The sequence below is a fragment of the Cydia pomonella genome, chromosome 27 (genome assembly GCF_033807575.1).
Source record: "Cydia pomonella isolate Wapato2018A chromosome 27, ilCydPomo1, whole genome shotgun sequence".
NCBI classification, from domain to species: domain Eukaryota; kingdom Metazoa; phylum Arthropoda; class Insecta; order Lepidoptera; family Tortricidae; genus Cydia; species Cydia pomonella.
The window spans coordinates 2,677,285-2,703,162 of NC_084729.1; the positions used below are offsets into that span (position 1 = coordinate 2,677,285).

The 25,878-nt window shown below is 46.9% G+C and overlaps 1 protein-coding gene and 1 long non-coding RNA gene across 2 annotated transcripts; both read right to left on the reverse strand.

The window, feature by feature from the left end:
- Nucleotides 1–4,800: 4,800 nt before the first annotated feature.
- Nucleotides 4,801–25,546, reverse strand: LOC133532823 (protein FAM186A-like). Its single transcript, XM_061871673.1, has 23 exons — nucleotides 25,543–25,546; nucleotides 25,345–25,434; nucleotides 22,655–22,756; nucleotides 21,884–21,982; nucleotides 20,982–21,080; nucleotides 20,552–20,677; nucleotides 19,918–20,016; nucleotides 19,153–19,251; nucleotides 18,503–18,562; nucleotides 17,719–17,777; nucleotides 16,244–16,321; nucleotides 14,218–14,388; nucleotides 13,291–13,551; nucleotides 11,553–11,723; nucleotides 11,227–11,388; nucleotides 10,703–10,945; nucleotides 9,658–9,900; nucleotides 6,715–6,791; nucleotides 6,262–6,532; nucleotides 5,988–5,996; nucleotides 5,809–5,844; nucleotides 5,449–5,484; nucleotides 4,801–5,221 (listed from the first exon to the last, which is right to left on the reverse strand). The coding sequence occupies exons 1-23, from the start codon at nucleotides 25,544–25,546 to the stop codon at nucleotides 4,982–4,984; spliced, it is 2,835 nt and encodes a 944-aa protein (XP_061727657.1). The 3' UTR covers nucleotides 4,801–4,981.
- LOC133532618 (uncharacterized) lies at nucleotides 8,254–9,275 on the reverse strand. The gene is made up of 3 exons (XR_009801730.1): nucleotides 9,023–9,275; nucleotides 8,464–8,616; nucleotides 8,254–8,323 (listed from the first exon to the last, which is right to left on the reverse strand). It is a non-coding gene; the product is annotated as an uncharacterized LOC133532618 (long non-coding RNA).
- Nucleotides 25,547–25,878: the final 332 nt, after the last annotated feature.

The window sequence follows — 25,878 nt, forward strand, 5'->3', positions numbered from 1 at the left end:
GCATTTGTGTGTAGTATATTGCACACTTTCGTTGTTTTTTTTTTACATATTGCAATTTAATGGACGAACGTCATTGGCCTTCTTTTATGTAAGCATTTATATGTTTAGTTATATTTACGGCTGTTATCCTGAATACTAATAAAATAAATAAATAAACATCAGCCAGACAAAATGTACGAGAGAGTAATTTTTTTCGCGATTTCGTGGTTGGTCCCATAGTAAAAGTTGCTCATTAGGATCTATACAACGTATACCCATCCCACATTCAGTGGCTGGTGTAACACGTTGTACAATTTCGTCATGCCATAACCAATTTCGTCAAGCAAATACAAATGACGCGGCAGACGCCTCGATAGAACAGTACATTTACATATAATTTCGTTCACTGCTCAAATGAGGCAAAATTTGATGAGGGGGAAATTTGATAGAAATGTACATATACGCAATGCGACAAAATTAAAAACATGTTTTAAGATGAATATAATTTGGTCGGGTTCATTGTTACCCAGCATAAAACTAAAGAGAATTTGAAATAGAGGTGGATTGCCAAAGAAAATTTTGTAACCACAGTAAATTTACTGCCATCTATGCATTAATTGCCATCTATGCATGCGTAAATTTACTGCCATTATAGTTCCAAGGAGTTGACAAGAATTATTGCGAATAACAATCTAAATTACATATACTGATTTCATACACGTAAAGAATCTTGTCTAGACCAAATTTTATCAAATGTTTCCGAAGCTGAAAGTAATATTTTGGAATTGGGCTTGTCGGACCACGAAACTGCACAGACTCTGACTTTTTCAGTTAGCAACATAGAAAAAACACGTTTGTGCTTGTATAGTTATAAAAGAGATTACAATCCAGAAAATATACTAAAATTTCGTGAATGCATCAGTAGTTTATCTTGGTCTGACGTTTATGACAAAAATGATGTATCCGTCGCTTTCAAACAGTTTCATGACACATTTACTCTCTTTTATAAGCTATGTTTCCCTGTAAATAAGATCCGAACAACTATTAACAATAATTCCATATGGTTTACAAAAGGAATTAAGAAATCTATAACAACAAAGAGACGGTTGCGATTCAGATATTACATGCAGTCTAAAAAAACATGGTAGCCATCTGCAAACCAAAATAAAATATAATAATTATTCCAAACTGTTGAGACGGTGCATACACCAAGCTCAAAAGATCGCGCACGCGACCTTTATTAACAAATCTAAAAACACATGCAAGGCTACATGGGACGTAATTAAAAATGTGTCCAACAAAACTCAGTTAAACGATTCAAATTTAAAGAAAATACTTATTAATAATAATACAATTCTTAATCCTACTGAGATTGCAAATTCCTTTAATAATTATTATATAAATTTGACAAATTCTAATTCTAATAATAAAAGTAAACCTGATATCTCTTTGGTAAATGCATGTAACGCCACCATGTTTTTGTCTCCGACAGATGATTATGAAATACGTAAAATAATTAATAACCTGAATCCAACTAACTCTGCTGGCTTTGATGAAATTCAAACCAGGATAATTAAATCATGTAAAGGAGAAATTGCAGCTGTTCTAAGCTACTTAGTAAATTTATCGTTCACAAATGGTGTATTTCCAGAAGTCTTAAAAATAGCGTTAATAAACCTCTGTACAAGAAAGGTAACAAAGAATGTGTCGAAAACTATAGGCCAATCTCACTTCTTCCTGTTATTTCAAAAGTATTCGAGAAGGCATTTCAACTACGCTTGATGTCATTTCTTAACAAGTTCAAAATCATAAAGGATGAACAGTTTGGATTTCAGAGAGGTAAATCTACAACGTTAGCAGCCTTTACCTTGACAAACAATATCCTTGGCTATATGAACTCGAGTATGCCAGTAACCGCTATTTTTTTCGATATGAGCCGAGCTTTCGATTTTGTTTGTCACGAAACGCTATTGGTCAAATGTGAGAAGTATGGTGTAAGGGGAGTAGCGAATAAATGGCTCCAGGACTACTTGCACGCTAGAAAACAATTTGTGAAAGTAACCCAAATTGATTCTGCAAATACAGTAATGTCGTACAAATCTTCTACTATAATAAATAATGTAGCTGTTCCCCAAGGGAGTATCTTGGGGCCTCTACTTTTTATTCTATATATTAATGATTTGCCAAATATAACTGATCATAATTGTACACTTTTTGCTGACGATTTGTCTATTGTTATACCATGTAATGATAGCAGTACCTATAACAATGACATAAATATGACAATTTCAAATATAACTACTTGGTTACGCAATAATAACTTAAATTTAAACATTAATAAGACGACATTTATACAATTTATAAACAAAAACGGCAATAAACAACCCCTGACAGTAACCATTGAAGATAAAAATCTAACAGAGTCCTGTCATACCACATTTCTAGGCTTATGCTTGGACGACAAATTCTCTTGGAGCGAACATATTAATAATTTATGTAACAAAATAAATTCATTTGCATACGCTTTATGGAAACTATCAAGAGTTAGTACAAGAGAAAACTGCCATCCAAGCTTATCATGGATATATTGGCTCCCTTCTAAGATATGGAATCCTTTTATGGGGTAACTCAAGTCATACAACACAAGCATTGATAGCCCAAAAAACAATGTGTAAGGGCCATTTGTAATATAGATATCTTAACATCTTGTAAGCCGTTCTTTAGAGATTTAAAACTGTTGACAGTGCCAAGCATGTACATATACGAAGTTTGTTTATTTGTAAAATTACACCCAGACCTTTTTAGTAAAAAAGGGACGTATGTGAATTTAATACGAGGTACCCAAATCGTCTTGTAATTCCGCCTAAAAAGACGCAATTGTATGGGAAAAACGCTTATTGTATGTCAGTTAGTATTTACAATCAATTGCATGATGACATTAAAGAATTGCCACTTAACTTATTTAAATCTAGACTTAAAAAATGGCTCATACAAGAATGCTTCTATTCTATTAATGATTATTTTGATTATTATAAGTCGTGATTTTATTATTTAAGTTTTTATATAAACATTTCAATATTGACATTGTAAATATCTAGTTGTAGTATCTTAGATTTATGTTTTATGGTTTATGTTTTTTTTTGTTCCTTATTGTTATATTATATTATTTTTTGTGTTATTTTGCATGCCAGTTGCTGGTAAAATGTGTGTTTCCTATGATTAATGTAAATAACTTATGTACCACATTTTATGCGGAATAAATGATTTGATTGATTGATTGATTGATTGATCTTTCGACACATGATTAAAACTTTTAGAGCGCCATTTGACTTTGATCCTTATTCTTTCCCTGATATGTGTTAAATATGTTAAATATCAAAAAGTGGAAATGGTGGTGGTATAACTATTATTCATGGTGGCACTAAAAAAGTGAGACGCTGACAAACAATAATAATGATTTTTTCTGCTACTCCTACTGAGAGATACATAAGACTATCCCTTTCGGTCATGTCGCCCCCCCCCACCCTCTTGTCTGATGTCTGATTCCTTGACATTTTCGTTTGTCACTGACGAAAGTCCTCAACAAACTAGTTCTCATTTTCCTCTGGATATAGGGAGCGTGCATGAACTGTAGGAGGCAGCACAGGAGCCGTCAGATTTTCGGCGCGGGCGTAAATGTGAAGTTTATTGTTCCGATGTAGCCCACAAGTTGGCAGAACCGACTATGCACAAGAAAACACATGACGTGTAAATGTATATGTTTATGGTTCCGATTCAGGCCACAAGATGGCAGAGCCTCCAACGCGCACGGTCCCTATTAACATTATTGAAAATATTTTACCACACTGTAATGTATATCAACGTGCTATGCTCTACGTTTGACTTATTTTCGAATTTATAATTATTATAAGAGTAAAGAGCATTTTAAAGTTTGTACCTATCAAATCTGTTTTTCGCGCCAAATTTTTACCATATTCGAAAATCAACAATCAAACCCGTCAAACGTAGGGGTACAGCTACGGTTAATGCACAAGAAATTATGTAAAAATATTTCCCATACAAAATAAAAATAAAAATTGTTTATTTCAGACATATAAGTGTCCCTAGAAGTATTAGTGAAACTTAAAGAAATTAATAAGACTATGTTAGTTCATTTACATACTAAGTATAATGAAAAACAAAAGTTTAAAAAAATGGGAAACATTCCATTGCCAGAAGTAAGCAGTGAAAATAATTTATTCACTACTTGGTCCTACCAATGACCAACATCAATCCAGTACTTTGTTAGCGGGCAGTCCAGGCGCTCCGCCAACACCCTCAGCATACAGTTGCTGCTGCCACGCACTCGCTTTAGCATCGAGGCAATTCTTTTCCGCCGTATGGCGAAAAAGTCATCCGCCCGTGCCTCGGCAAACATGCCTGATGCACTGCAGTGCTTTGGCATCCTCAGCAGCATCCTGAGGATGTTGTTGTACTGCACCCTTAAGGTGTTATAGGACCTCTGAGTAAAGCTTACCCACAGGCTGCACGTGTAAAAAGTTTGTAATGTCAATATTCAGAGAGGAAAATACTACGTTTGTATGGAGAAGCGGAAGTCCCCTTTTCTTTTAAGATGTTATTTGCTATGACGATTGCATTTACTTTTTGCAGTAGTAAATGAACCTTTTATATAACTTATTAGAACCGCCTTGTAGTAAGTAAGCATTTCTTTGAGAAACATTGTGTCTACGACAACAAGTGACCCATTGTAGGTTCAAAAGGTTAAAAATATGTATTGAGGACTTGTATATTGTAATACTTATTCGAGAAATAGGACCTGTGTGTCAAAATAATACAATTTACTTAGGAACATATATAGCATTTATTTTTTACGTTTTTACATTGCTCAATATAAATAAATATAGTCTATGTCTTGAAATAAAATGATTTAAAATTCCGTTGTTTGTCGTTCGTTTTTCGTGCATCGTAACTGTGTTAAAATGGGTTATTTTATTATAGTCGCTTAATTCAATTTAAAACTGAACTCCAATCTGGCGGCGGACGTTCCATGGGATATCTTCGATGCTGTCGTAGCATACACAGACCTTCCCATGGCCTGGCTTGCCGGGTCTGATCGGGTGGCCCGGTCTACTTGGAGCGCCTGATGGGCCTCCCGGAGCGCCTGGTCCACCGGGAGCACCTGGTCCTCCTGGAGCGCCTGGTCCGCCTGGAGCGCCTGGGCCTCCCGGAGCGCCTGGTCCACCTAGAGAAAACACATGAATGTAAATAGCCGCGAAATGATTTTATAACAAATGTTTGTGTAATAACGTATATCAATGCTAGCGGCGCCGTTTGAACTTATTATCCTCCATAAGATTTGGCGAAGAAAACCCCACAAAGTTAGGGCAGAAACAGTCGTGCGCGTACCTGGTCCACCCGGAGCGCCTGGGCCTCCCGGAGCGCCTGGACCTCCTGGAGCGCCTGGCCCACCTGGAGCGCCTGGGCCTCCCGGAGCGCCTGGTCCACCTGGAGCGCCTGGTCCACCTGGAGCACCTGGACCTCCTGGAGCCCCTGGTCCACCTGGAGCGCCTGGTCCACCTGGAGCGCCAGGGCCTCCCGGAGCGCCTGGTCCACCTGGAGCGCCTGGGCCTCCTGGAGCGCCTGGTCCTACCGGAGCGCCTGGGCCTCCCGGAGCGCCTGGTCCACCTGGAGCGCCTGGTCCACCTGGAGCGCCTGGTCCACCCGGAGCGCCTGGTCCACCTGGAGCGCCTGGTCCACCCGGAGCACCTGGTCCTCCTGGAGCGCCTGGGCCTCCAGGAGCGCCTGGTCCACCTGGAGCGCCTGGTCCACCAGGAGCGCCTGGGCCTCCCGGAGCGCCTGGTCCACCTAGAGAAAACACATCAGTGTAAATGCGGGCGAAATCGTCTAATAACAAATATTTTGTATTGCCCACATAATTAGGGTAGCACCAGTCGTGCGCCTACCTGGTCCACCTGGAGCGCCTGGTCCACCCGGAGCGCCTGGTCCACCCGGAGCGCCTGGTCCACCCGGAGCGCCTGGGCCTCCAGGAGCGCCTGGTCCGCCAGGAGCGCCTGGGCCTCCCGGAGCGCCTTGTCCACCTGGAGCGCCTGGTCCACCTAGAGAAAACACATGAATGTAAAGTAGCCGCGAAATGATTTTATAACAAATGTTTGTGTAATAACGTATATCAATGCTAGCGGCGCCGTTTGAACTTATTATCCTCCATAAGATTTGGCGAAGAAAACCCCACAAAGTTAGGGCAGAAAACAGTCGTGCGCGTACCTGGTCCACCCGGAGCGCCTGGGCCTCCCGGAGCGCCTGGACCTCCTGGAGCGCCTGGCCCACCTGGAGCGCCTGGGCCTCCCGGAGCGCCTGGTCCACCTGGAGCGCCTGGGCCTCCTGGAGCGCCTGGTCCACCCGGAGCGCCTGGGCCTCCCGGAGCGCCTGGTCCTCCTGGAGCGCCTGGGCCACCTGGAGCGCCAGGGCCTCCCGGAGCGCCTGGTCCACCCTGGAGCGCCTGGGCCTCCTGGAGCCCCTGGTCCTCCTGGAGCGCCTGGGCCTCCCGGAGCGCCTGGTCCTCCTGGAGCGCCTGGTCCACCTGGAGCGCCTGGACCTCCTGGAGCGCCTGGTCCTCCTGGAGCGCCTGGTCCACCTGGAGCGCCTGGGCCTCCCGGAGCGCCTGGTCCACCTAGAGAAAACACATTAGTGTAAATGCGGGTGAAATTATTTAATAACAAATAGTAGAAAACCTTACAAAGTGAAGGCAGCACCAGTCGTGCGCGTACCTGGTCCACCCGGAGCGCCTGGTCCTCCTGGTGCGCCTGAGCCTCCCGGAGCGCCTGGGCCTCCTGGAGCGCCTGGTCCACCTGGAGCGCCTGGACCTCCTGGAGCGCCTGGTCCACCCGGAGCGCCTGGGCCTCCCGGAGCGCCTGGTCCACCCGGAGCGCCTGGGCCTCCCGGAGCGCCTGGTCCACCTGGAGCGCCTGGTCCTCCTGGAGCGCCTGGTCCTCCTGGAGCGCCTGGGCCTCCCGGAGCGCCTGGGCCTCCCGGAGCGCCTGGACCTCCCGGAGTGCCTGGTCCACCCGGAGCGCCTGGTCCTCCTGGAGCGCCTGGTCCTCCTGGAGCGCCTGGGCCTCCCGGAGCGCCTGGGCCTCCCGGAGCGCCTGGACCTCCCGGAGCGCCTGGGCCTCCCGGAGCGCCTGGTCCTCCTGGAGCGCCTGGGCCTCCTGGAGCGCCTGGTCCACCTGGAGCGCCTGGTCCACCTGGAGCGCCTGGTCCTCCTGGGGCGCCTGGTCCACCTGGAGCGCCTGGTCCACCTGGAGCGCCTGGGCCTCCCGGAGCGCCTGGTCCACCTGGAGCGCCTGGGCCTCCTGGAGCGCCCGGTCCACCTGGAGCGCCTGGTCCTCCTAGAGAAAACACAAGTGTAATTGCGGGCGAAATGATTTTTTGCTAAATGTTTGTGGAATGTTGCATATCGCAGTCGTGCGCCTACCTGGTCCACCCGGAGCGCCTGGGCCTCCTGGAGCGCCTGGGCCTCCTGGAGCGCCTGGGCCTCCTGGAGCGCCTGGGCCTCCTGGAGCGCCTGGGCCTCCTGGAGCGCCTGGTCCACCCGGAGCGCCTGGGCCTCCTGGGGCGCCTGGTCCACCTGGAGCGCCTGGTCCACCTGGAGCGCCTGGGCCTCCTGGAGCGCCTGGTCCACCTGGAGCTCCTGGTCCTCCTAGAGAAAACACAAGGGTAAATGCGGGATGCGTTTGTGGAATGTCACATAACAATGCTAGCCCCATCGTTTGAACTAATAAAACTCCATAAGGTTTAGTTTAGAAAACCCCACAAAGTGAGGGCAGCATCATTCGTGCGCCTACCTGGTCCACCCGGAGCGCCTGGGCCTCCTGGAGCGCCTGGGCCTCCTGGAGCACCTGGGCCTCCTGGGGCACCTGGTCCACCCGGAGCGCCTGGGCCTCCTGGGGCGCCTGGTCCACCTGGAGCGCCTGGTCCACCTGGAGCGCCTGGGCCTCCTGGAGCGCCTGGGCCTCCTGGAGCGCCTGGTCCACCTGGAGCGCCTGGGCCTCCTGGAGCACCCGGTCCACCTGGAGCGCCTGGTCCTCCTAGAGAAAACACAAGGGTAAATGCGGGCAAATGATTTAATAACAAATGTTTTTGGAAATTTGGCATATCAATGCTAGGGCCATCGTTTGAACTAAACTTCATAAGGTTTAGTTTAGAAAACCCCACAAAGTGAGGACAGAACCAGTCGTGCGCCTACCTGGCCCACCTGGAGAGCCTGGGCCTCCTGGAGCGCCTGGTCCACCTGGAGCGCCTGGGCCTCCCGGAGCGCCTGGTCCACCTGGAGCGCCTGGGCCTCCTGGAGCGCCCGGTCCACCTGGAGCGCCTGGTCCTCCTAGAGAAAACACAAGTGTAATTGCGGGCGAAATGATTTTTTGCTAAATGTTTGTGGAATGTTGCATATCGCAGTCGTGCGCCTACCTGGTCCACCCGGAGCGCCTGGGCCTCCTGGAGCGCCTGGTCCACCCGGAGCGCCTGGGCCTCCTGGAGCACCTGGGCCTCCTGGGGCACCTGGTCCACCTGGAGCGCCTGGGCCTCCTGGAGCGCCTGGGCCTCCTGGAGCGCCTGGGCCTCCTGGAGCGCCTGGGCCTCCTGGAGCGCCTGGTCCACCCGGAGCGCCTGGGCCTCCTGGTGCGCCTGGTCCACCTGGAGCGCCTGTTCCACCTGGAGCGCCTGGGCCTCCTAGAGCGCCTGGTCCACCTGGAGCTCCTGGTCCTCCTAGAGAAAACACAAGGGTAAATGCGAGATGCGTTTGTGGAATGTCACATAACAATGCTAGCCCCATCGTTTGAACTAATAAAACTCCATAAGGTTTAGTTTAGAAAACCCCACAAAGTGAGGGCAGCATCATTCGTGCGCCTACCTGGTCCACCCTGAGCGCCTGGGCCTCCTGGAGCACCTGGGCCTCCTGGGGCACCTGGTCCACCCGGAGCGCCTGGGCCTCCTGGGGCGCCTGGTCCACCTGGAGCGCCTGGTCCACCTGGAGCGCCTGGGCCTCCTGGAGCGCCTGGGCCTCCTGGAGCGCCTGGTCCACCTGGAGCGCCTGGGCCTCCTGGAGCACCCGGTCCACCTGGAGCGCCTGGTCCTCCTAGAGAAAACACAAGGGTAAATGCGGGCAAATGATTTAATAACAAATGTTTTTGGAAATTTGGCATATCAATGCTAGGGCCATCGTTTGAACTAAACTTCATAAGGTTTAGTTTAGAAAACCCCACAAAGTGAGGACAGAACCAGTCGTGCGCCTACCTGGTCCACCTGGAGCGCCTGGGCCTCCTGGAGCGCCTGGTCCACCTGGAGCGCCTGGTCCACCCGGAGCGCCTGGGCCGCCTGGGGCATCTGGTCCACCCGGAGCGCCTGGGCCTCCTGGAGCGCCTGGTCCACCCGGAGCGCCTGGACCGCCTGGGGCACCTGGTCCACCCGGAGCGCCTGGGCCTCCTGGAGCGCCTGGTCCTCCTAGAGAAAACACAAGTGTAATTGCGGGCGAAATGATTTAATGACAAATGTTTGTGGAATGTCACATATCAATGCTAGCCCCATCGTTTGAACTAATAAAACTCCATAAGGTTTAGTTAAGAAAACCCCACAAAGTGAGGGCAGCACTAGCCGTGCGCCTACCTGGTCCACCCGGAGCGCCTGGTCCACCTGGAGCGCCTGGGCCTCCTGGAGCGCCTGGTCCACCTGGAGCGCCTGGGCCTCCTGGGGCTCCTGGTCCACCTGGAGCGCCTGGACCTCCTGGAGCGCCTGGTCCACCCGGAGCGCCTGGGCCTCCTGGGGCACCTGGTCCACCTGGAGCGCCTGGGCCTCCTGGAGCGCCTGGTCCACCTGGAGCGCCCGGTCCACCTGGAGCGCCTGGTCCTCCTAGAGAAAAACACATAAGTGTAATTGCGGGCGAAATGATTTTTTGACAAATGTTTGTGGAATGTCGCATATCGCAGTCGTGCGCCTACCTGGTCCACCTGGAGCGCCTGGGCCTCCTGGAGCGCCTGGGCCTCCTGGAGCGCCTGGTCCACCCGGAGCGCCTGGGCCTCCTGGAGCACCTGGGCCTCCTGGGGCACCTGGTCCACCTGGAGCGCCTGGGCCTCCTGGAGCGCCTGGTCCACCCGGAGCGCCTGGGCCTCCTGGGGCGCCTGGTCCACCCGGAGCGCCTGGGCCTCCTGGAGCACCTGGTCCTCCCGGAGCGCCTGGTCCACCTGGAGCGCCTGGTCCTCCTAGAGAAAACACATAAGTGTAATTGCGGGCGAAATGATTTAATGACAAATGTTTGTGGAATGTCACATATCAATGCTAGCCCCATCGTTTGAACTAATAAAACTCCATAAGGTTTAGTTTAGAAAACCCCACAAAGTGAGGGCAGCACTAGCCGTGCGCCTACCTGGTCCACCCGGAGCGCCTGGTCCACCTGGAGCGCCTGGGCCTCCTGGAGCGCCTGGTCCACCTGGAGCGCCTGGACCTCCTGGAGCGCCTGGGCCTCCTGGAGCGCCTGGTCCACCCGGAGCGCCTGGGCCTCCTGGGGCGCCTGGTCCACCCGGAGCGCCTGGGCCTCCTGGAGCGCCCGGTCCACCCGGAGCGCCTGGTCCACCTGGAGCGCCTGGTCCACCTGGAGCGCCTGGGCCTCCTGGGGCTCCTGGTCCACCTGGAGCGCCTGGACCTCCTGGAGCGCCTGGTCCACCCGGAGCGCCTGGGCCTCCTGGGGCACCTGGTCCACCTGGAGCGCCTGGGCCTCCTGGAGCGCCTGGGCCTCCTGGAGCGCCTGGTCCACCCGGAGCGCCTGGGCCTCCTGGAGCACCTGGGCCTCCTGGGGCACCTGGTCCACCTGGAGCGCCTGGGCCTCCTGGAGCGCCTGGTCCACCCGGAGCGCCTGGGCCTCCTGGGGCGCCTGGTCCACCCGGAGCGCCTGGGCCTCCTGGAGCGCCTGGTCCTCCCGGAGCGCCTGGTCCACCTGGAGCGCCTGGTCCTCCTAGAGAAAACACATAAGTGTAATTGCGGGCGAAATGATTTAATGACAAATGTTTGTGGAATGTCACATATCAATGCTAGCCCCATCGTTTGAACTAATAAAACTCCATAAGGTTTAGTTTAGAAAACCCCACAAAGTGAGGGCAGCACTAGCCGTGCGCCTACCTGGTCCACCCGGAGCGCCTGGTCCACCTGGAGCGCCTGAGCCTCCTGGAGCGCCTGGTCCACCTGGAGCGCCTGGACCTCCTGGAGCGCCTGGGCCTCCTGGAGCGCCTGGTCCACCCGGAGCGCCTGGGCCTCCTGGGGCGCCTGGTCCACCCGGAGCGCCTGGGCCTCCTGGAGCGCCCGGTCCACCCGGAGCGCCTGGTCCACCTGGAGCGCCTGGTCCTCCTAGAGAAAACACATAAGTGTAATTGCGGGCGAAATGATTTAATGACAAATGTTTGTGGAATGTCGCATATTAATGCTTGCACCATCGTTTGAACTAATAAAACTCCATAAGGTTTAGTTGAGAATACCCCATAAAGTGATGGCAGCACCAGTCGTGCGCCTACCTGGTCCACCCGGAGCGCCTGGTCCACCTGGAGCGCCTGGGCCTCCTGGAGCGCCTGGTCCACCTGGAGCGCCCGGGCCTCCTGGAGCTCCTGGTCCACCCGGAGCGCCTGGGCCTCCTGGGGCGCCTGGTCCACCCGGAGCGCCTGGGCCTCCTGGGGCGCCTGGTCCACCTGGAGCGCCTGGTCCACCTGGAGCGCCTGGGCCTCCTGGAGCACCTGGTCCTCCTAGAGAATACATATAAGTAAAATAGCGGGCCAAATGATTAAATGACAAATGTTTGTGGAATGTCGCATATCAATGCTAGCGCCATTGTTTGAACTAATAAAACTCATTAAGGTTTAGTTTAGAAAACCCCACAAAGTGAGCGCCTGGTCCTCCTAGAGAAAACAGCCATTGTTTAAACTAATAAAACTCATTAAGGTTTAGTTTAGAAAACCCCACAAAGTGAGGGCAGCACCAGTCGTGCGCCTACCTGGTCCACCCGGAGCGCCTGGGCCTCCCGGAGCGCCTGGGCCTCCTGGGGCACCTGGTCCACCTGGAGCGCCTGGGCCTCCTGGAGCGCCTGGGCCTCCTGGAGCGCCTGGTCCACCTGGAGCGCCCGGTCCACCTGGAGCGCCTGGTCCTCCTAGAGAAAACACAAGTGTAATTGCGGGCGAAATGATTTAATGACAAATATTTGTGGAATGTCGCATATTAATGCTTGCGCCATCGTTTGAACTAATAAAACTCCATAAGGTTTAGTTTACAATACCTCACAAAGTGAGGGCAGCACCAGTCGTGCGCCTACCTGGTCCACCCGGAGCGCCTGGTCCACCTGGAGCGCCTGGGCCTCCTGGAGCGCCTGGTCCACCTGGAGCGCCTGGGCCTCCTGGAGCTCCTGGTCCACCTGGAGCGCCTGGGCCTCCTGGAGCTCCTGGTCCACCCGGAGCGCCTGGGCCTCCTGGGGCGCCTGGTCCACCCGGAGCGCCTGGGCCTCCCGGAGCGCCTGGGCCTCCCGGAGCGCCTGGGCCTCCTGGGGCACCTGGTCCACCTGGAGCGCCTGGGCCTCCTGGAGCGCCTGGTCCACCTGGAGCGCCCGGTCCACCTGGAGCGCCTGGTCCTCCTAGAGAAAACACATAAGTGTAATTGCGGGCGAAATGATTTAATGACAAATGTTTGTGGAATGTCGCATATTAAATGCTTGCGCCATCGTTTGAACTAATAAAACTCCATAAGGTTTAGTTTACAATACCTCACAAAGTGAGGGCAGCACCAGTCGTGCGCCTACCTGGTCCACCCGGAGCGCCTGGTCCACCTGGAGCGCCTGGTCCACCCGGAGCGCCTGGGCCGCCTGGGGCACCTGGTCCACCCGGAGCGCCTGGGCCTCCTGGAGCGCCTGGTCCACCCGGAGCGCCTGGACCGCCTGGGGCACCTGGTCCACCCGGAGCGCCTGGGCCTCCTGGAGCGCCTGGGCCTCCTGGAGCGCCTGGTCCTCCTAGAGAAAACACATAAGTGTAATTGCGGGCGAAATGATTTAATGACAAATATTTGTGGAATGTCACATATCAATGCTAGCCCCATCGTTTGAACTAATAAAACTCCATAAGGTTTAGTTAAGAAAACCCCACAAAGTGAGGGCAGCACTAGCTGTGCGCCTACCTGGTCCACCCGGAGCGCCTGGTCCACCTGGAGCGCCTGGGCCTCCTGGAGCGCCTGGTCCACTTGGAGCGCCTGGGCCTCCTGGGGCTCCTGCTCCACCTGGAGCGCCTGGACCTCCTGGAGCGCCTGGGCCTCCTGGAGCGCCTGGTCCACCTGGAGCGCCTGGTCCACCTGGAGCGCCTGGGCCTCCTGGAGCGCCTGGTCCACCTGGAGCGCCTGGTCCACCTGGAGCACCTGGTCCACCAGGAGCGCCTGGGCCTCCTGGAGTACCTGGGCCTCCAGGAGTGCCTGGGCCTCCCGGAGTGCCTGGGCCTCCCGGAGCGCCTGGGCCTCCCGGAGGCCCAGGCGCCATCGTTTGAACTAATAAAACTCCATAAGGTTTAGTTTACAATACCTCACAAAGTGAGGGCAGCACCAGTCGTGCGCCTACCTGGTCCACCCGGAGCGCCTGGTCCACCTGGAGCGCCTGGTCCACCCGGAGCGCCTGGGCCGCCTGGGGCACCTGGTCCACCCGGAGCGCCTGGGCCTCCTGGAGCGCCTGGTCCACCCGGAGCGCCTGGACCGCCTGGGGCACCTGGTCCACCCGGAGCGCCTGGGCCTCCTGGAGCGCCTGGGCCTCCTGGAGCGCCTGGTCCTCCTAGAGAAAACACATAAGTGTAATTGCGGGCGAAATGATTTAATGACAAATATTTGTGGAATGTCACATATCAATGCTAGCCCCATCGTTTGAACTAATAAAACTCCATAAGGTTTAGTTAAGAAAACCCCACAAAGTGAGGGCAGCACTAGCTGTGCGCCTACCTGGTCCACCCGGAGCGCCTGGTCCACCTGGAGCGCCTGGGCCTCCTGGAGCGCCTGGTCCACTTGGAGCGCCTGGGCCTCCTGGGGCTCCTGCTCCACCTGGAGCGCCTGGACCTCCTGGAGCGCCTGGGCCTCCTGGAGCGCCTGGTCCACCTGGAGCGCCTGGTCCACCTGGAGCGCCTGGGCCTCCTGGAGCGCCTGGTCCACCTGGAGCGCCTGGTCCACCTGGAGCACCTGGTCCACCAGGAGCGCCTGGGCCTCCTGGAGTACCTGGGCCTCCAGGAGTGCCTGGGCCTCCCGGAGTGCCTGGGCCTCCCGGAGCGCCTGGGCCTCCCGGAGTGCCTGGGCTTCCCGGAGTGCCTGGGCGTCCCGGAGCGCCTGGGCCTCCTGGTTTACCTGTTAAATAAAGTTTTATTTAATATTGCAACCATGCGTTAATAATACATTACGATACAAGTGTGAAAAATAGGAAATTCGAAACGAAGTGGCGATAAATTAAAACACGACCGAAGGGAGTATTTTAAATCGACATGATTTGCGAATTACTTATTCGCACATGTATCGTACAACGTTTTACAGTACATATGGCCCTTTAAATGTTCGGCACAGTAACGTAATATGCTAATTTTCGCACTAGTGCGGTAAAGTAGTACGTAGTACCATATGTACTGTAAAATACAAATAAATAAATAATAAATAAATATGGTAGGACATTATTACACAAATTGACTGAGTCCCACAGTAAGCTCAATAAAGCTTGTGTTGAGGGTACTTAGACAACGATATATATAATATATAAATATTTATAAATACTTAAATACATAGAAAACACCCATGACTCAGGAACAAATATCCATTGCTCATCACACGAATACCTGCCCTTACCAGGATTTGAACCCGGGACCATCAGCTTCGTAGGCAGGGTCACTACCCACTAGGCCAAACCGGTCGTCAAAAATACAAAAACCAACAGCTGAGAGTTAAATATTTAAAGAGCTCATAATTTTTACTGTTTTTCGTTATTTCGAGTAGAATCACTGGACTCAATTCGACCGGAATATGAATCGTGATTACCTTTTATATACTGTAGATAGGAAATTTTACTGAAAGAAAACTTCATTTTTCTTTATACTACTAACTGCTTTCAAAGAATTATAAATAAGCGCCTGTCTGAACCGGGAATCACTATCAGACTACGACAAAAGTATATACTGTTCTCTCATAGCTTAACAAACAGAGACAAGTCTCTTTATATATAACAATTAACATGTCCTGTGCCTTTATTAACCCTTTCAACGCCAAGAGCCCCTAAAGCGTCGTTACTAGTCGTGCCCGCAGCGCCAAGGATCACTAGGTATAGGTGTCATGACGTACGCTGTCAAACCTTCACACTTTCAAGTACTTTGACCCGAGGTCCCCTGGGTCCCCGAGTACCCGGGTGGGTACGTCTTTAAACTACGTCCAAAAGACAGGTATAAGCATTGTGAATGTCATCTCGCTTTATGTGGTAGGGCACAGCACAGCAGATGTCATTCCAGATCTAGAGCAGAGCCCAACTGCAGAAGTACCTCCACCTTACAGAAAACCGCACCCAAATAACACTACCCATAGGGGTGTGTTCCTGCCGGTGAGTAAGATTGCCAGAGCTCAACGGAAGTGCGGAGTGTTAAGGTCGGCAACGCGCATGTAACTCCTCTGGAGTTGCAGGTGTACATAGGCTATGGAGACTGCTTACCATCAGGCGGCCGTATGCTTATTTGCTACCGACGAAGTATAAAAAAAACTTTCAAGGTATACATTAGCTCCTTTGCGCCCGGGAGCTTGGCGTTTGAGTGATGGTTGTGTTTAGGACATAAAGCGTTCAAAAGGTTAAACCCCCATTCCGGGGATGTTTATTATTTAAATTAGAAAAAAATGCAATAGTTTTTCTAGAGTAGAAATAACCTAGCTTATAAGATATCTATGGAACCAACAAATGTGGACCACTGAGTTGCCTGAATAAAGAAATTATTTATTCATTCGAGCTGCCATTTGGCGACATGTGTAATTTTGGCTTTCTGGGGCCCATTTCTCGAACGGTAGGTATTAGTCTAATATTATTGGTGTGTTGCCATGGTAACCCATGGAATTTGACAGTTCGTGGACTAATAATATTAGTCTAATACAATTCGAGAGATGGGCCCCTAGTCATAATATTCTCGATGAAAATTGGTTTGTTAGTATGACCTATATTGTTAGTGAACAAACATACCTCTGTGGCGTGAAGTCTTACTAGATTCTTCGGACGAAGAACTTCGTGACCTGCTGGACTGGTGAGTCCTGCGGTACCCTGCAAGCGAAAAGTTTTTTTAACTATCTTGATTTTATTACGTAACAGTTCAGAGTAGGTTTCCTACCGTCCATATAATTTATTTATTAGCGAACTTTATGCGAAATGTTTATGCGGGAGGAACTTTGCAGCCTAGGTTTTCCCTAGAGAGGGCACACATAGGCGTAGGCAGGTAGGCAGGGGTAGGAGGCAGATGCCCTCAAGCTGAGCTCAAATTTTACATACAACGTATGCCCCTCTGTGGCCTCTGTACCATTGAGAACAGACTTTCTCTTTGTACCATTTAGAGAAGAGCTATATGATTCGGGCATTAGTATTGATTGATTATATATGATTAGAATTGGGGCGTATTTATAATTCAAAGAAAGTAATATATACCCTAATAATATTGTTTTATTTTTCTCACAGGCCCCAATTATACCCATACGTTTTCGGAGCGTGTCCAAATCTCAGTAGTTATGTGAACAGTCTAGCATGTTCAGTGGCTAGCGTTGCCAGATTATCGCTAGTTTGAATGCGATATTATATACATATTAAATATATATATGTCGGAGAACGACAGAATGTGCCATCTATTGCCTTTAGGAGGCTATTCATCACGCCATATTTGACCAATAGAGCAAGCTGGGTGTTACGTTACACCTGCCAGCCTAGCCAAGGTGACAATCGCTATCGCTTCGACAACGAATCGCTTTGTCTCTCTTTCACTCTTCCATATTAGTGCGACGGTAACAGTTGCGTTTCGATCGCTACGGAGCGTAAGCGATTTGCACGCTGGCTACGCGGCCTGAGTGGCGTTCGACGCAGTTTCGCCAAGGCGTCATAGAGTGCGCTGTTAAAACAATTGATATCGAGAACAATTGAAGTTATGCTGTCAATCATTCTGCAGATGGTACGGAAGGTGGAGATATAAGGAACGAAATCTCCATGTACCAAAAAGTGTCATCAAAAAACTTTAAATAGGTGGTGCTACAATACCTAGAGTACTTGAACAAAAAAATCAAATCATAGACAGCGCAATTCCCTCCGTCAATAACGCCTAGGTTCTTAGCTACTCTGGAGAGATTTGGAACTATTATTTATAGCTGACAGCTGGACACTTTTGCAACAGTTCTACCATAAGAGATGCCACTCCTCTTAATTCCACACTCCATAGCAGATGGAAACTAGAGAAGATGACGTCGGTGGCGGTTCCTGGGTCTAACCCACTGGCTTGTGCTATGATTTGTAATCAGTCTTGCTCAATAAATACTGTGAGTTGAAAATCGTATTTCATTAAAAGCCATCGTCATCCACTATTGAAGGTTCTGATGTGCTGTCGCTAGTCTGATACGCCAACGATTTCCCACATATATTTTTAATTGTATACACTTACACTCAGTCCTTGACCTCGGCACAAGTTTCATGACAACAATGCCATCCTCTTCCTCAGTAATAATGTCGTATTCTTCGTTTCCTGTGAATTCGATATGAATACCATATTTAATAACCACATTCGTTACTCGTATGCTGTTCTAGCGTGAATATGTGTAGGTATGGTAATGTGAATATGTGGTGAGAATCAGTAAGATGTTAATGAAAAGTTTTTATTTATTTAACTAGTGTTTCATGGTTCTTGTATAGTTTGTGATACTTACTCGGCAGTTTTATGTCGACCAGCCTGTGTTTTTCTGTAAAAATAAATGAAAAAGATTTTTTTCAAATAAGTGTGTATACTAAATAGGTATTCATATCAAATTCTTAATCTTAATAATGGCTGCTTGTTTATCTAATATGTAGAACATACTGACGCTCAGTTATTGAACAGTTAGTTCCAAAGAATGTTGAACTGTCAAGGGTTTTGTAGCTGGCGCCAGCATAGGTTTCCCCCGTTTCAGCATAGATTTGCTCTATTGGATTTGGCTTAAAAGGATTAACGTCATAAAATCCAAATGCCGTCTTTACAGCCTGATACGAACTGACGTTGAGTTTTCCCTTTACATGATCCATGTACGCTCTCCGTGATCTCCTCTTCTTCTTTGCTCCAACATTATTCCAAGTAAGTTTAAACTTCCAAAGCTCAACGCCCTGGCATTAGCCGTTATATCCATTAATTCAGCAATATTACTATTAATAATGCCTTATTATTAATGGTAATATTGCTGTCGATATTGCCGAAGTCCTGTATATAGTTGTACCTACCCGTGTCTATATCATCGGAGTTGCTATTGTCGACTCCCTTCTCTACAGTTTCAGAAGACTCTAAAAACAAATAATTAAATGATTAGGGCTTTAAATACTTTGTTGTTCGATTGACATATGCGCTTGAGAAGTTGCCTTCCCAATGCATCTATTAGTCAGACCCCCGAACAAAAACGATCCACCCATCGTACCTACTCTACCTACCTGTGGTTTTACTCGCTCCCATCCCATCCTCGTCGCCACTGATAAATACGGAGCGAGTAAAACCACTGACGGCCGTTAGCGTACTGACATATATTTAAACAACCAACAGCGTGTGGACGCAGCCTCAGGCACACATATGCAACAGGTAGTATGAAAGGTTACCACTGGGACGGGGTTTAAAGTTATTTAGATTGTGTATTATCATATATAAGCAGATAATCATACGGATATATGACAGGCGTCTATATAAACCCCTTATAAGAAAGAAAACAAACAAAAATATGAAATAATATACTCTGCCAACCCAAATTCTCAGTAGAAAAAGGCGCGAAATTCAAATTTTCTATGGAAGGCGCGTCTTCTTTCGTGTCTATTTTTTTTTAATTTGCCGCCTTTATCTACTGACGGAAATAGCTTGTCAAACTAAAGATTCCTGTGTAACTCACCGCTGCTTTGCTGAGATTGGGATTTCTGGCTCCTTTCCTGGCTCTCTTCGACGTCAGTCTCGCCGGTCTTTTCATTCTTGATGGACCATTTGGATTGCTCTATGGGGATAAAAGTTGGTATACTCGTATTAAAAACTTTCCGTCATTAAGCGCGCGATTTTTTTACGCGATAAACGCAGCGTTAAACGCGATGCGTTTGCCGCACGCTAATTGTATATCAGAAAATCAAATGTCCGTGTATTGTTTGACGCGGTAAGCGCATCAAATTGTCATTTTTCCTTAGGTACATTCTGTGATCGCATGCGTTCAACGCTGCGTCTATCGCAAAAAAAAAGTATACGCTAACGTGTGCCTTGGCATGTTTGCAAAGTTTCTTACAAAGCCCTTTGTATTAATATTCTGTAACTTTAGGTATTTAAATAAAAGTCAACAATTTGTACATTTTCGGGTAGTTATAACATTGGTTACCTAACCAACCAAATACAAAACCGTCTGGATCTGTGACTGAACGACCTGACTTTAACCGACATAACAGAATGTAATGTAATGTAATATTGTTATTGAATAAAAAAATGAATGAATGAATTATTTGATCATGTTATGTTTTCATCTACCCTCAACTGGATTAAGAAGCCATTTGAGGTTAGATTTTGTGACTTATTTAAATACCTAAAAATACAGAGTTATAGATACGATCTTTTTAAATATTTTTATTTTGTGGTTTCGTTTGTTGATAATGACTTAAGTATGTGTATCGAGTGTTACCAGATTTCTCTTGAGCCTGAGCTCTGTTTTCGCTCGACTTGCTGCTTTTTTTAGTGATCTTGCTGCCATCCTTGCCTTGTCTGGTAATATCGGAGGTTTCTACAAAACACAGACATGGATTTTATGATTTGCAGTGATCGGAACTATCGGAGTAAAACTTTAACAAAACTTGTTAAGCGGACATAAAATAGTGCATACAGCCCTAAAAATATTCATGTCCATAGGGATAGGAATAGTATAGTACTTACAGCCATAAAAATATTTACATTAATAGATAGTCGAATATTTTTAAGGCTATAAGCACTCTTTTTACGTCCGCTTGATAAGTTTTGTTGAAATTTTACTCCCATAGTTCCGATCACTGGTAATCTACCTACTAAAGATACTAAGGCGTAAATAAATGCCATGAAATTTGCTAAATAAATTTAGAATATTACGGTATGATAGGATTTGGTCTCGATTATAGCTTAGATCTAAATTTTATCAACTTCATCTATGTTTTCCTTATGCAGATTTTTTAGGAGTTTAAAGAGGGTATGAAGCTTGAATCGTGTATTTTTTATATCTTGGCCGTTAAATGGCTAGGCCAACTGAAAAATGATGAAAAACAGGTTAGTAAATAAGTAGGAATTACCGGATTTCTTCTCAGAAGCAGCGCTCTTCTTGTCTGCAGAGCGGGACTGAGCAGTGGTCACGGTGCCGTCTCGATTGATCTTCTGGCTGAGGGCGGACGCTGTGAAACGAGCATGATTTGAGGTCGCTGGGGATAAACCATTTTAAAACTGCTCTGCTCCAAAGAAGACACTTTTCGAACAACAATTTATCTAATATTATAAATAATATTTTTACCAGCAATTTTTTTTATACTACGTCGGTGGCAAACAAGCATACGGCCCGCCTGATGGTAAGGAGTATCCGTAGCCTATGTACGCCTGCAACTCCAGAGGAGTTACATGCGCGTTGCCGACCCTAACCTCCTCCCTCCCCTCGTTGAGCTCTTATCTTATCTTTTTATCTTTTTTTGCAGGTTATAGTTATATACAATAATGTATCTATATATATACCTTCCAATGACTCTTGTTGTGCTTGTTTTGCTGACTTGGAGCTCTTCTTGCTGACGATGGATTCTCCATTGCCGCGTTTTAGCAACGACGAAGATTGCTCTGAAAAACACGAAAATGTCGGTTGAATTTCTTAGTATCTGAAGAACTGCTCTCCCGCGACCGTCTTAAATCGCAGATAAGTGATAAAATAAATAGTTTAGTGGATATGTAAAAATTGTTCAAACTGCATTCGCAGTTACGTTACGTACAGTCAAGATACCTATTAAATATCGGCACGGAGAAAGTGCCAAAATATGTACACACTATCTTAATGAATGTATAGGCAATAATGTTGTGTATACATAAAGGTTTAAGTTATGTGTATTTAATTATGTGTTCGGAACCGATCCTTCCGATACCGTTTAGCAAGGTACGCTCAATGCTGCTGGCACGTACAGGGAAACTACACACAGAACACTGGCTGAACCAGACTGGATGCAGACAGGCAAAAGAAGCCATGACTGGCATCAACGGAAAGCTCACAAGGGCGCTCCTGCGACTAGGGAAGGTCCGACTGAGTATGGTAACCAGTGTCATAACAGGTCATGGACATGGACTATTTAACAAACATCTTTTTACAACAGGTGTCACAGACAGTCCCCTGTGCCGAGGATGCATGGAGACAGAAGAAATAGCCTCTCACGTGGTGCTGGAATGCAGCGGAGTTACTCCATACAGGGCTAAACATCTCGGATCTCCGAGAGACCCCTCCCCGAGGTCCTACTCTACATTAAAGGTTTGATAGGATTCCTCGAGGAGCTGGGCTGGCAGGACTAGCCCACCCCCAACATATCACGCAAAATAGGCGCAAGTCGTCCAGTTGCGGAAAATCGGCCGTATACAATATGTGTATTTATATATACCATCTGATGACTCCTGTTGTGCTTGCTTCGCTGACTTGGAGCTCTTCTTGCTGACGATGGATTCTCCATTGCCGCGTTTTAGCAACGACGAAGATTGCTCTGAAAAACACAATAATGTCAGTTGAATTTCTTAGTATCTGAAGAACTGCTCTCCCGCGACCGTCTTAAATCGCAGATAAGTGATAAAATAAATAGTTTAGTGGAGATGTAAAAATTGTTCAAACTGCATTCGCAGTTACGTTACGTACAGTCAAGATACCTATTAAATATCGGCACGGAGAAAGTGCCAAAATATGTACACACTATCTTAATGTATGTACAGGCAATAATGTCGTGTATACATAAAGGTTTAAGTTATATTATTATTATTAATTTCCAAAATAGTTGTACAGCATAACAGTATATACTAAGTCACTGCAAAACTACAAACAAATTGAAACAAAAATAGGTTAACTAATAATATTATGTACAATTACTAATTAGGCATCGACAGTTTCTAGGCAGGTTACCACTCTAAGATATAACAACCACATTCAAACAGTTGAAGGACGTGCATCCATCCTCTCACAGAACCTCAACAATTCATCTCGCACTTCGCTCCACCTGCCAGCAAATAAATCACACTCGGGCGCTGATGCTAAGAGCACATTCAGGAGGGGTAAAGGGCGAACAAGTGGGGATTTTCTGTGAGACACGGTTCGCGAAATCAAGTAGACCACGGTCACGAGGCCGGAAATTGACTCTGGTTGGCGTATATGTATTTATATATACCATCTGATGACTCCTGTTGTGCTTGCTTCGCTGACTTGGAGCTCTTCTTGCTGACGATGGATTCTCCATTGCCGCGTTTTAGCAACGACGAGGAGGATTGCTCTGAAAAATACAATAATGTTACTCAGTTGAATTTCATAGTATCGGAAACACGAGACAATTTTAAAAGCAGATGTTGATACACGGCCAAGCAAAATATTACAATATTGGTTCTAAAAGTGGAATCATCGGCGTTGCTTTCAAATTACTTTTCCAGTCTTGTGAATAAAATGCAACTATCTAATCAGTTATTGAAGAATGAAGAGATCTTTTCCGAGCTGGTGTTGTGAAAATTTATTTTTATGTACGACTAACAGATTGCGACGGGCCGCGTTCGATCGAACCAACATACGGTATTAATTTGAAATAAGTTCATCGCATCGAGTATTTCAAAATGAAATAATCTAAAGTGATGATTTTTACTCACTATTTATATCAAATTTAATTGCATTGAGTGTCTGATTTACAATCTGAATATCTTGCGTGGTTTTATAATTCTAATGGCCTTTCCATGTTACCGATACATTGCCGCATTTGATCGATCGATTCGTTGCTCCTACTTAGCCGGCAATAGGGAAAATTACGCGAAACTCTGCTTAGAGGGCGCCACTACCACAATCCATCACAATCTGAGGGTTTTTTTTTTATGATACAGGAGGCAAACGAGCAGACGGATCACATCAGGCTGACGCAACTAGGAACAAAATAAGTTTTGTATGGAACTTGTTTCGCAAATCTTTGCCAACGAAGAAAAATAAAACGTCAGTGCTATTTAATCTGTCAAGTTTACATCAAGTCAACTGTCAGCCTAATTGTTTTGTTTGTTATGAAGCCTTCAATGTTTTGTTCGGGTATTTCGTGCAATTTCTTTATTATTTAGTGAAAATATAGAAAATAGTGAACCGTGATCAGAGTAAAGAGCGACTTTGTTACAATGCCACCGAGAAAACGGTTTACTAAGTGTGAAATATGTGGCAAGCGAGCCACTCGAGAAAATCACGAAAAGGAATTTTATGGCGAAATTTCCCTTGGATAAAGACCGGTACGTATTGCTTTAGATACTTTTGACCTTATTTTGGTGCAGCAGGCTTTAAACACATCCAAAATATGATATTTTATATTATTTTTAGCTGTGAACTAGAACTATCTACTACTAAAACTATCGATAATTGTGTTTATTTGTATATCAGTGTAAGTAATTAAATAAAATATGTGAAATTTCCTGAGAACTTCATGCAATATGACACAAAATTAATTCGTCGAAGATTTTCAATGGAAAATGATCTATCATCTATGCATTAATGGTCATTATTTGATATATATTTTTTAATCTAGTAATTATTTAATATATTAATTATAAGTAAATGAATCTCTTTTTTTGTGATCAATAAAAAATATTATACGACATTATTACACAAATTGACTTAATCCCATAGGAAGCTCAATAAGACATGTGTTGTGGGTACTTAGACAACGATATATACATATAAATACATAGAAAACACATGACTCAGGAACAAATATGCATCACACAAATAAATGCCCGTACCAGGATTTGAACCTGGGACCATCGGCTTCATAGGCAGCGTTACTGTCCAGTAGGCCAGACCGGTTCACATGATTAACAGACATATAAATACATAAAAAGTTAGAGCATTGATAAAGGGTTGTTGATAACTGGATGCCGAAAAACATGATTTATAGATGCATATTAGCGCTAAATAAACAGTTGATCATCTCATTAGCAAATACTTGGAATATAAACTGTAGATAAAGTCATGTTTGTCCAAGGTATGTTAACTGTATGTTTTCAGATGCAGGCAGTGGGTGAAACTTGTTGGGAACGAAGACCTGACGATACATCTTCCCATAGAAAAGTTACATTTATTGAAACATGTATGTGCAGAACATTTTGAAAATAAAGCTTTAAATAAAACAACACGACTTAAAAACTGTATTAAAATAATTCGGGTCCACATTAAGCCCGACCAGATATTAGTCCACTCAAAGAACTACCCACTATATAACATCCAACTTAAATGTGGACTCGATGCTAACCTGATTTCGAGTACAAAATTTGTAGACAGGAGCTTATGTTTCAACCCTCCCCATTTTATCGATATCGATAAGAATCGCAAGCGTGTAGCGTACTACACTATTTAAATGGGTTATGTTGGTATTATGGTTCCTTGACAGTTCTTTGTCGTAGATTTTGGTAATGATTTGCGAAACAACCTGATTCCACTCGCTAGTATGGAAGTCCCGTCTCTTAAAACGTAGTGATTATATGCTCTTTGGATCACATCATCATCACGGGTGTATCGCGAAACAAAAAAAAACGAAATTTCGTTATCTAACCTCCCTATCACTCTTGCATATTCGAGCGACAAAGAGATAAATGAGATAGAGATAGTTGTAAACAAACCGCCTTGATGCATCAATGTCATATTTTCTATCTGTAAAAACTTGTCAAAAATCAGTTTAAGGCACAGTATATATAAGTTACTCTATGGTTAAATAAAGGTGCTAGTGCTGCACTCTGGCGACAGAACATTGCATATAATACTCCCTATTATCCAAAATCGCATGCCATGTGTTGCAACGTTTGTAGAGGCCTTAAAAAAATACCTTTCGCCATAACCAATCGTTACCTTCAGACTTCTGCTCAGCCTTGCTCTTGTGCTGAGATGAAGACTTTATCAGCGAGGATCCGCCGTTGGAAGTATCTCCGCTGGACTTTGCTGTAGGCAAAACATATATATTGTTATAAAATAATTACTAAATCTAGATATATGCGCCGCATCTGTCAATTTGCTTCATAGACCAGGATCTTTAGAAGAGTTTCGTACGCATAATTGTTAAATCGGTCTAACTATAATATATTTCAAACTTATTACTGGACGACCTAGCTAAACCTCGGCCTACACACACTACACAGGGTATTTATTTAGTCACCTGCAAGATTGTTTTTTTTTTTGGCGCGAAAAAAAATAATCTATGCGACAGATTGTTCAAGTCGGCCAATCCTCCATAGGAAGGCCAAATAATTTTCTCGCAAACAGCATTGAAACTCTAGGTCCACGGGGTTCCAGCGCGTACAAGTTTTTTGCGGAGATCGCGAAGTAACTGGTTGACGTAATGTTGACAGAAGGGCTGGCTGCTTCGTCGCACAACGTACAGCATTG

Excerpts from the sequence above, each read along its gene's own strand:
- LOC133532823 (XM_061871673.1), bottom strand. Across the intron at positions 20,678-20,981 it reads ACAACAAGAGTCATTGGAAG|CGACCTCAAATCATGCTCGT; the intron begins GTATATATATAG and ends GTTTATCCCCAG. Across the intron at positions 19,252-19,917 it reads TCAGGCTCAAGAGAAATCTG|AGCAATCCAAATGGTCCATC; the intron begins GTAACACTCGAT and ends TTATCCCCATAG.